The sequence below is a fragment of the Eptatretus burgeri genome, chromosome 4 (genome assembly GCF_056783735.1).
Source record: "Eptatretus burgeri isolate ZD-2024b chromosome 4, Ebu_testis_v1, whole genome shotgun sequence".
NCBI classification, from domain to species: domain Eukaryota; kingdom Metazoa; phylum Chordata; class Myxini; order Myxiniformes; family Myxinidae; genus Eptatretus; species Eptatretus burgeri.
The window spans coordinates 124,608,378-124,620,242 of record NC_140964.1 but is presented as its reverse complement, the minus strand read 5'-3'; the positions used below and the strand labels follow the sequence as shown (position 1 = coordinate 124,620,242).

The window sequence follows — 11,865 nt, the reverse complement described above, 5'->3', positions numbered from 1 at the left end:
ACAGCATTGTGGTGTGGTGATAAATAAGGTTCTTTTATGAGACTTGACATGACGCTATGATATGGTGTATTTATATTGCATAACACAGATGAACACATTGGCTCAATGATGCATGACCCCCTGAATAGGCAACGACAAAGCAAGAAAATGAACGTGTCTTATGCTGGTGCTGAATGACTTGGGAATGCATGTGCACATTCTGGAGTACGTACACACACACACACACACACACACACACACACACACACACACACACACACACACACACACACACACACACACACACACACACACACACACACACACACACACACACAAAGCACCCAGTGGAACAAAGCCATTCAGACAGCATATCATGGTCATATAGACTTGCAGAGCTCTGTGTAATAGGTTTGAGTGGTCGATAAAAAAAGATGTCTGATAAAAATTGCGGCTTTGCAATATGCTGCATTTAATTCCACAACCGGCAACCACTGACCCCAGCACTTTTTCCTGTATTTCCCTTTCCGAAAGCCCACCGGTTACTACCATTTAAAGCAAGGTTAAAACAGTCAAAAGTGTGATAAAAATGTCGATTGCAAATTTTCACAGATGGCCCCATTACACACCTATTCGACCATATCTTCACCATTATTCCGTTGCTGAAGTATATCTCGCCTCAGGAAAATAAAGTGCAAAGATTCCAACATGAGCGGAAAAAGTATGAGTATGCGATCAATGTGAATCAGTCGTGGCATTGATTTTACAGATGCTCATGATGGAGTCCAGAGTCCAGAGCCTCCTGGCAGATGCAGGTGGTGAAGCCCCAATGTGATAAAAGTTTTTTGTGTGTTTGTATACACTTCTTTGGGACCATCCTCTGTGCAGAGCATTGGTGCTACCTCAGCAGTCTCATTGGATATGGGGCACAATCCTGGACAGGTCAGCACTCTGACACAGGATACCAGCAAGCCGGTTCTCATTTTGCCAACCTCAGAGGGATGACAGGCAGAGTCAACCCCACCTGGTATTAATTAAACAACCAAGTGGGATTTGAAATCAGGATCTTAGGATCCCAAGCCCACTACCCTATCCATGAAGCCAACACCAGGCATGTATGCATATACCTTACCAGTCAAAAGTTTTACAACACCCCCATTTTTCAGCTTTTACTGAAATTTAAGCAGTTCAAGTCCAGTGAATAACCTTAAATGGTACAAAGCAAACTGGTAAACTGCCAGAGGGTAAAAAAAAAGTTTATGTTACGAAAAACTGAAAAATAATGTAAATTTCAGAGTTGTTAAAAAAGGCCCTTTTCAGGGAACAAGCAATGGGTTAGCAACTGCAGCTGTTCTGCAGCAATGGAAGCAAATTAAGCCTTGAAAGTTGATGCAAACAAATCCAACAGGTGTCCCAACTTTTGTTGATTACTTACAAACGCTCTGTCTGTATAAAAGCAGTGTTGGAACAGACTGTTGCTACACCCTCTGAAGTATTATTTGGACAATATTGTACTGCAGGAAGTAGTATATTGCCATCATAATGGTGAGAAAAAGACAACAAAGGAGGACCGACAGACCATTCTTCTTCTTCCTCTTTCGGCTTGCTCCCGTTAGGGGTCGCCACAGCGGACCAACTGTCTCCATTTCGCTCTATCCTCCACATCTTCCATTGACACTCCAACCACCCGCATGTCCGCCCTCACCGCATCCATGAACCTCTTCTTTGGCCTTCCTCTTCTCCTCCTGCCTGGCGGCTCCATCTTCAACATCCTTCTCCCGATATACTCCGTTTCCCTCCTGTGCACATGTCCAAACCATCTCAATCTCGCCTCTCTCACTTTGTTTCCAAACCGTCCTACCTGCGCTGTCCCTCTAATATACTCATTCCTTATCCTGTCCATCCTCGTCACTCCCAACGAGAATCGCAGCATCTTTAACTCTGCCACCTCCAGCTCTGCTTCCTGTCTTTTTGTTAGCGCCACCGCCTCCAAACCATACAACATAGCTGGTCTCACTACCGTCTTGTATACTTTCCCCTTCACTCTTGCAGCTCCCCTTCTGTCACAAATCACTCCTGCAACTCTTCTCCACCCACTCCATCCTGCCTGCACTCTCTTTTTCACTTCTCTCCCACACTCTCCGTTACTTTGGACAGTTGATCCCAAGTATTTAAACCAATCCACCTTCCCCACCTCAACTCCTTGCAACTGCACCATACCACCACTCTCCCTCTCATTTACGCACATGTACTCCGTCTTACTCCTACTGACTAACATTCCCCTTCTCTCCAGTGCGTACCTCCACCTCTCAAGGCTCGATTCAGCCTGCTCCCTACTCTCCCTACAGATCATGATGTCATCCGCAAACATCATGGTCCATGGGGACTCCAGTCTGATCTCGTCCGTCAACCTGTCCATCACCATTGCAAACAGGAAAGGGCTCAGAGTCGATCCTTGGTGCAATCCCACTTTAACCTTAAACTGGTCCGTCATTCCTACCGCACACCTCACCGCTGTCATACTGTCCTCATACATATCCTGCACGATCCTCACATACTTCTCCAACACTCCCGACTTCCTCATACAATACCACAACTCCTCTCTTGGCACCCTATCATAAGCTTTCTCTAAATCCACAAACACACAATGTAACTCCTTCTGGCCTTCCCTATACTTCTCCATCAACATTCTCAAAGCAAACATCGCATCAGTGGTGCTCTTTCCTGGCATAAACCCATATTGCTGCTCACAGATCATCACCTCTCCTCTCAACCGAGCTTCCACTACTCTTTCCCACAACTTCATGGTGTGGCTTAACAACTTTATCCCTCTGTAATTTCCACAGCTCTGCACATCACCCTTATTCTTGAAAATCGGAACCAGTACACTTAATCTCCACTCCTCCGGCATCCTCTCACTTTCCAAGACTTTATTAAACAATCTGGTTAACAACCCCACTGCCATCTCTCCTAAGCACTTCCATGCCTCCACTGGTATACCATCTGGGCCAACCGCCTTTCCACTTTTCATCTTCTTCATAGCAGTCCTCACTTCATCCTTACTGATCCACCCCACTTCCAGATTCACTATCTCCACCTCTTCCAACCTTCTCTCTCTCTCATTTTCTTCATTCATCAGCTCCTCAAAGTACTCCATCCACCTTCTCAACACACTCTCCTCGCTCGTCAGCACATTCCCATTTGCGTCCTTTATCACCCTAACCTGCAGCACATCCTTCCCAGCTCGGTCCCTCTGTCTTGCCAATCGGTATAAATCATTTTCCCCTTCTTTTGTATCCAACTTCTCATACAGCTCGTCATATGCCTTTTCCTTGGCCTTAGCCACCTCTCTTTTTGCTTTTCGACGCCACTCCTTGTACTCCTGCCGACTTTCTTCATCTCTCTGACTATCCCACTTCTTTTTCGCCAACCCCTTCTTCCTTATACTTTCCTGTACTTCCTCATTCCACCACCAAGTCTCCTTATCTTCCTTCCTCTGTCCAGATGTCACACCAAGTACCTTCCTAGCTATCTCCCTCACAACTTCTGCTGTCGTTGCCCAATCATCCCACCCATCTTTACCACCATCCAACGCCTGTCTCACCTCCTCCCTAAATTTCACGCAACAGTCTTCCTCCTTCAGCTTCCACCATCTGGTCCTTGGTTCAGCCCTCACTCTCTTCCTCAACCTCACCTCTAAAGTCATCCTACAGACCACCAATCGATGCTGTCGAGCTACACTCTCCCCTGCCACAACCTTACAGTCACTAATCTCTTTCAGGTTGCATCTCCTACTTAAGATGTAATCCACCTGTGTGCACTTTCCTCCACTCTTGTATGTCACCCTGTGTTCCTCCTTCTTCTTGAAATACCATTATAACCCTTAAAAGTGTAGGTCTTTCCTTTGGAGAAATTGCAAAGGATGCCAATGTGTCAGTGAGTACAGTTTCCTACACCATCAAAAGGCACTTGGAAACTGGAGGAAACTCTGACAGGAAGAGGTCTGGCAGACCCAAAACCACAACAAAAGCAGAAAACAAGTTTCTGAGAGTCAGTCAACAGCTTGCGTGATAGGTGGCTCACAGGACAGCAGCCTCAAGGACAGCTTAACACTGGTCGAAGTAAGGAAGTCTCAGTTTCAACTGTGAAGAGAAGACTTCGAGCTGCAGGTTTGACAGGTCGAGTAGCAGAAAGAAAGCCATTGCTAAGACGGCAAAATAAGAAAAAGAAGCTTGCCTGGGCCATGAAGCACCGCCAGTGGACTACTGAAACCTGGAAGAAGGTCTCATGGACCGATGAATCAAAATTTGAAATCTTCGGTTCATCACGCAGGGTTTTTGTACGCCGTCGAGTAGGCGAAAGGATGGTTCCTCAGTGTGTGACACCAACTGTCAAACATGGAGGAGGAAGCGTGATGATCTGGGGCTCTTTTGCTGGATCCAGAGTCGGCGACTTGCACAGAGTGACTGGCACCCTGAACCAAAAGGGCGACCACAGCATTTTGCAGCACCAGGCAATATAGTGCAGCAGATAACTGCAAAATATCCCTAGAATGCTTCGGTTTGTGATGCAAGCATTAATTTTGGCACAAATACTCTCTTTGGTCTACTGTGTTAAAAAACAGCGCTGGCCACGAAAAAAATCAAGATGGCGACCATTTTCCAAGATGGCCGCCATCCAAATTGAAAAGTATTATTCCTCAAGCAAGTATTTGGATTAAAGACAATATTTTGAGCGTCTACCGAGGTTTTAGGGGTCAAAGAATCTAATAGGAATGTTGTCTGGGCTCTAGTACATAATCAAATGGTCAAAGCAAAGATGGCGTCCAGAATGGCCTCCATGAAATCTACAAATCCTAATAATTCAGGAACTGTGCTGAAGATATTTTCTTATTTTCATCAGAATATCTTATGATGCAAGCATGAAATTTAACATAAATGATCTCTAGTCTCCAAAGATCACTCTTTATGCAAAAATATTGCTCCTGCTGAAAATTAAAATGGCTGCCATTTTCAATATGGCTGCTAAGCCGTATCTCCAGAAAAATCAAGCTGGTAATAATCATTTATCATTTCACAAATTTTAGTGGTAAAATACTTTTATTTCTGATTTATTACATAAATGTTCACTTGTTTGTCATATATTGCAAAATTTCCTGTCACAACAAAGATGGCGTCCAAGATGGCCACCGTAAAACTTACAAATATCTCATCAATGAATAAACATAGAAATACTAAGTACTATAAGTCGGCAAATAGGTAATAAAGATAATGGATTTAATTAGAACTATTACTTACTTTGTCAGATTGCATTTTAGAGGGTGGAGGAAAGCTTAGCATAATTATAATAGAGTGATGTCAGTGCACAACCAGGGCACACCTGTGACGTCACTGCTGTGTAACTCAGCATGGGGTTCAGTGTCAGCTGATCTAGCTTTACTAATGCTGTAGTAATAGACTACTAGTTGTATTATCATTTAGTTTAGTGTCCCAAATGCTGTCTAACAGCCCTATATCCAGTAGCTAGTAAACAGTAGTTTGTAGTTACAAGATTTAGTGAGATAGCAGTGCCTGAATTGACAGGGTGTGCCAGCGCGGGAGAGCCGAGCCAAGGGTAAGGGGGCTATACATGACTTGCTCATGTAGTTACCCGAATGGTGTACAGATCACACGGGACTTAAATGACACTGGATGAATGATCGGGCTAGGTGTAGGTCACCCGAACCTTGTCGTATCCCATACAGGAATGTGCGTTGATTAAGGTGGTAAAAGGATAAACCCTCGGCCTTAATCAAAATGGCAGATGCGAATCCAATTTTAGCCAATAGGCAAACAGACTGGACAAGATGCTGTCTTTGCCAAAAAGACAAAAAGAATGAAGCCCTGACTTCCCCTCCTACCCATCATGTCCCAGAACATGATGGGTATACTATGCTAGCGACCAATATACCACTATTCAATGAGATCAGTGCACTCCCATTGATTTTAGACCAAGCTAGACTGAATAAGGGTGGAGGTATAGAGGCAACGCTGAGAAGGAATGAGGCAAAGTACCACATGAGTTGTCGGTTGTTATTTAATAACACTAAACTCGATCGTGCCAAGAAACCGATCCCAAGCCAAGTCGATCCGACTCTCGTGGTAGTGAAACAGATGAAGGGCATGTGAAGCAGCGACGAACTAGCCATGATGGTCAAGTATGTATTATGTGTGAAAAGACATCACCTGAATCTGACCTTCGGCAAGTTATGACCATGAACTTGGACAAGAGGCTGCACGAGTGTGCTCAAACACTGAATGATGGCACGTTGTTAGCAAAACTGAGTGGTGGAGATGCCATTGCCCAGGAACTACAATACCATCGTGCCCGTCTCACTGCTCTGTACAACAGGGAGAGATACCATCTCATAAGTCTTGAGAAAGACTCACATCAAACTAAGGATGAACCAGATGTGTACCCACTGGTTCTTTCGGAATTGGTGAATTACATTGTTGAAACCAGTCTGAATTCAGACGGTCCCACAGTCTTCCCCCTTGCAGATATTTACCAGTTATACCAACAACGTCTGGCACAACTGGCTGTTGATACTCCCACTGTCAATACCACCAGATTAAAGGATAAATTGTTGGCTGAAATCCCTGAGCTGGAAGCTCACAAAAAGGGAAGAGGTGTGCTTTTAGTATTCCAGAAAGATGTGGCTTTGTCACTATCAAAAGCATCAGAATACTCTGATTTGATGGCACATTTCCCGAAGGCTGTGTTAAAGATGCTATACCACCCATTCTCCTTCAATTCGTCGGGATGGTTGAACATGGAGCAGACATCAAATCACAGCTGAGATTTGGGGCTTCAAAGTCTGACCAGGCCATTTCCCAGCTGCTGCAGTATAACTGCTATTCCCAATACAAAGAGGGAGAGGCAACACACAGACACTCCAAAGACAGAGAAACACCATTCCCAGTGTACATGGGTCTCTCTATCTTTGCCAAAACCAGGAAGAGAAGCCTGGTAGAAATGCTGCATGAGCATGGCCTCAGCATCTCCAAGGACGACTAACCCTCCATGGTTGATTTTCCCTTTGCAAAATGTGAAGAATTTTTCAGTCCATTTCTGAACCATATCTGTCAAGTTAGTAAACCTTTAAAAAAAAAATCTTGATTTTGTTCCAAACGCTAGTTCATGAACAATGGTTTATAGCTATTGTGGCAGCCATCTTGGACTCCCATCTTTGTTTCAGCAGTATGCATGGGAACGAGGAATCTAAAACCATTTCCACCTCATTAGTTGATCCCAAAAACCTAAGTATAGATCCAAAAATTATGAGTCTATGTCTATTATTTCCTGAAATATGAGCATTGTTTTGGTTTTGCAGCAGACATCTTGGATGCCATCTTTGTTACAACCATGCTGTGAGGTGTTACATTACAAAGAATAATCATGCTAAAATCTTAGACACAAAAAACTTTGGTTTACACCCTTAATCTTGTGTTTTGTTTCAAATATTTAGCTGCAGAAGAGGAATTTTCTGTGCATACGGCGGCCATCTTGAAAAATGGTCGCCATCTTGGAATTTTGCATGGCCAGCGCCTTTTTTTAAAAAAGTGGACCTCAAAGAGTATTTGTGCGAAATGTCATGCTTGCATCACAAACCGAAGTATTTTTGCAGATATCAGTAGGGTAAGAATACTGATTCTGGCTCACTTTTCCCCATGTAAATGAATGGGGGATTTTCAGCGATTCATATTTTTTTCCCTAAAAATAAATCCCCTTTTTATCCCAAGGTATATTTATTTGTCTCCCCTTTTAACCTGGAGGTTGAACCTCATTGAATTGAACACCTGGGGGTTGAACAGCTCACTCATTGAACCTATAAAGATTTGTTCATTCTCAAATTCCTTCAATAGTTTAATTTTCTTTGCACAATAATCCCCATCTAAAATATTGACAAACAAAACATTTGAATCTTTATATTTTTTAAGATACCCCATTTGTGTCATTACGAAATGATAAACTTCTCTTAATGCTCTTGTTTGACCACCTCCTGAGCCACAGGTTATTTTTTGTTAAGCCCCGCCCACTTTTCTTTAAGCCCCGCCCACTTTTGCTAAGCCCCGCCCACTTTTGCTAAGCTCCGCCCACTTTTCATAAGGTATTTTTTCTAAGCCACGCCCACTTTTGCTAAGCTCCGCCCACTTTTCATAAGATTTTTTTCTAAGCCACGCCCACTTTTCCTAAGCTCCGCCTACTTTTGCTAAGCCCCGCCCACTCTTACATCATTTCCAGTTCATCTCTGACTCACAAAGAAATCACTAGAAAATTACAGGATGTTATGGTTTTGAAAAATTTCCCAATGAAGGCTTGCCTAGGCTTGCCCAGGGAATTTCCAAAGGAAACCACACCCACCAGTCTTTCTCTATAAAAGCTTCAAACCCAGGCTCCATTTTAAACATTTGTTTTTGCTGGCAATGGTGTTCTGTGTGCTTGTCTCGAACTCTCTGTCTTCTATGGAACTAAACCTTCAAGTTGATGAACTGGATTCAAACCTCTTATCTATTGAGGTAAGATTTTTTATTTTCCTATTTTCAAACTTTGATTGAAGCATACTCATTTAATAATTAAATAACTTAATTAATACATTATTATTTTCTCTCACAGGAAATTGTATCTGAAATACAAAATGAAAATACTGCTTTTGCTACAACTTGGGGGAAATTGTTGGCTTGGTTGAAGACCTTATGAGCGACCAAGACCTTGAGTGGGATGACTTTGGTGTTCCTTGGAACTCTCTGTCTTGTATGGAACTAAACCTTCAAGTTGATGAACTGGATTCAAACCTCTTATCTATTGAGGTAAGATTTTTTATTTTCCTATTTTCAAACTTTGATTGAAGCATACTCATTTAATAATTAAATAACTTAATTAATACATTATTATTTTCTCTCACAGGAAATTGTGTCTGAAATACGAAATGAAAATACTGCTTTTGCTACAACTTGGGGCGAAATTGTTGGCTTGGTTGAAGACCTTATGAGCGACCAAGACCCACAGAACGAGTTCGTCCTTGATGACCCAACCAAAGAGTTATACCTTGGAGACCAGCAAAATCCTGAAAAAGAGTTTTACAGCAATAGTACTCATTGTGAGTTATCAAGACAATACCCACTGAACAAGTTATACCTTGATGAGCCAGAATACAAGTTTTACCTTGGAGACTCACAAATTTTGAAAAAATCAAGAAATGAGTTCTGCCTTGATGGTTTAAATAACTACCTTGGAGACTCAGGAAAAGGGTTCTGCCAAGATGGTTCTAAATATGGGGCCTACCTTGGAGACTCACAAATTTTGAAAAAATCAGTAAATGAGTTCTGCCTTGATGGTTTAAATAACTACCTTGGAGACTCAGGAAAAGGGTTCTGCCAAGATGGTTCTAAATATGGGTCCTACCTTGGAGACTCACAAATTTTGAAAAAATCAGTAAATGAGTTATCCTTAAGAGACTTTGTAAGTTGGTTTTACTTTGAATACTTGAAATGTGGGTTCTGGATTGATAACTCACAATGTGATACATATCTTGGAAACTCAACGGGAATGTGGTTATACCTTGAAGACTTGGAAAGTTGGGTTTATGTTGGACACTTGAAACTTTTTTGGGGGCTTTTATTTATTTATTTATTTATTTATTTATTTATTATTATTATTTTATTTATTTATATTTTGGAGACTTTTGGAGTTGCTATCACTCTTTGGGATCTAAACCTATCGATGTAGTTCTTTGTCGGATGGTGCTTGATGGGAGCAAGATCAAGAAAGTTCTGGGAAGAAAGTGCAGGCTTACTCCCCCTTTTTATGTCATCAAACCTGAAAGCCTTAAAAGACAGAATTGGAAGAAGAGAAAAAAACAAAAAATATACATTGTTCGTTCTGGGAAGAAAGTGCAGGCTTACTCCCCCTTTCTACGTCATCAAACCTGAAAGCCTTAAAAGACAGAATTGGAAGAAGAAAAAAAAACGTAAAAATATATATATATATAGGTGGAAATCTCATTTTGAAAAAGACATTGTGTTGGGCGAGGATTGAGTTGGGGTTGAGATTTTGAATGTGAGGGTTGGGGTTGAGATTTTGAATGTGAGGGTTGGGACACACACACATACACATCAACAAACAAAAGTTAAGCCTTGACTATTCAGTTGAGGATTCTGTGTTTGGAATTCACAGATGTAAGAACGTCCACCCCTTGACACACATTATATACTGTTATACACCTCGGACTTGGCCCTCGAGTGTCCACAACGGTGTATAGTAGGAGGGAGTGAAGCGCCAACCTATTGCTCCCATTGCACACACACACACACACACACAAACAAAAGTTAAGCCTTGACTATTCAGTTGAGGATTCTGTGTTTGGGGTTCACAGATGTAAGAACGTCCACCCCTTGACACACATTATATACTGTTATACACCTCGGACTTGGCCCTCGAGTGTCCACAAAGGTGTATTATCTGCTTAGTTTTGTCTTTTGTAATTCCTGTGAATAAAATGAACCTAAAATCTCTTCCCCTTCCAAATCATATATTTTATAAGTCCAAGGAACTGTATCTATTACATCAACAATTTTAAAAAGTTCTTTCGTCCATCGTTCAGTAAAACCCTTTTCAAAATGAGATTTCCACCTATATATTCTTACGATATCACCAACTTTGAACTTAGGTTTTCTGACATTAATCTCTTTTTCATATTTTAATTTTGTAAATGTTTCTGATGGCTTCATATTCGTTGACGTGTGAATCGTGTCATTATACTTATCCACAATATCCTGAATAAAAGATGACCATTGTTGTGAACCGAGTTGTGTGAATTTTTTATATAGTCTCTCTTTTAAGGTACGATTAAAACGTTCAACAACAACTGCCTTCCCTTCATTAAAGGTACTGTATAATGTAATACTGTTATTTTTTAGAAAATTCATAAATGTCTTGTTATAAAACTCTCTACCCTCATCAGTCCACAATTTCTTAGGTTTTCTCTTACTTTTATTAAATATCTGTTGAAAAGCTAACATAAGAGTATTACCTGTTTTGTTTTTTAAAGGGACAACCCACGCATATCTACTCCTCAAATCAATAACGGTTAAAGCATACTTGTACCCCTTATCATTATTGAGTTCAATCAAATCAGCAGACCAGATATAATCAACTTCCTTGGAATAAACTTTCCTTCTCTGAAACTTTGTGAATATTGGTTTATGTAATTCATCAGCTAATTGCTCTTCAGTCTTAATGGCATCATTAGAGCCTATAAGTTTTTTGAATTTCCAAGTCCAAGTTTCAATTTAGCACTAATCATCTTCTTCACGATGAACCTATCAACTTTTTCTCTCAAGGTTGGATTTTGTATCAGAGACAAATTATACAACATTTCTCTATCGGCTTCATGCTTTTCTTCCAACGTTGTGGTATTCCCATAATCAATATCGTGTCTCATGCACACTTCATCAACTCTATTGATTGGTTTACTCCAGGATTTAGGATTGTCTGCCTCATCTAATCTTTTATCCAAGTTTGTGCCTGGACCACAGAAAGAATACCCTGGAAGATGTAATTCCCCTGGTATTCCAGTAGTTGTAAATTTACTTCCTGATAAAAACTTTTGTATATCTCCTCCGAGTTTGTGTTTGGAGATAAATTGATTTTTTTTGAACCACACACCGAACATATACCTTTTTGTATAACCCTGTTATTTTTACTTTTAATATATGAAATATTTTTAGTATTAGTTTTCTTTTTACATTTGAGACAATAACTCATTTATTTATGAGAAAAATTCCTGCAGAGTGCAAAAACCTTTTTAGTTTCCAACATGCACATTTGAATCTTAATTTTTAAAAC

The 11,865-nt window shown here is 41.0% G+C and overlaps 1 protein-coding gene across 1 annotated transcript; it reads left to right on the top strand.

Moving 5' to 3' along the window:
• Positions 1 to 7,657: 7,657 nt before the first annotated feature.
• LOC147029036 (uncharacterized) lies at positions 7,658 to 10,821 on the top strand. Its single transcript, XM_085879938.1, has 2 exons — positions 7,658 to 8,828; positions 8,926 to 10,821. Exons 1-2 carry the CDS (start codon positions 8,715 to 8,717, stop codon positions 9,745 to 9,747), a joined length of 936 nt encoding a protein of 311 aa, XP_085736064.1. The 5' UTR covers positions 7,658 to 8,714; the 3' UTR covers positions 9,748 to 10,821.
• The last annotated feature ends 1,044 nt before the right edge of the window (positions 10,822 to 11,865 follow it).

Excerpts from the sequence above, each read along its gene's own strand:
- LOC147029036 (XM_085879938.1), top strand. The coding sequence starts at position 8,715 with ATGAGCGACCAAGACCTTGAGTGGGATGACTTTGGTGTTCCTTGGAAC. Across the intron at positions 8,829-8,925 it reads CAAACCTCTTATCTATTGAG|GAAATTGTGTCTGAAATACG; the intron begins GTAAGATTTTTT and ends TTTCTCTCACAG.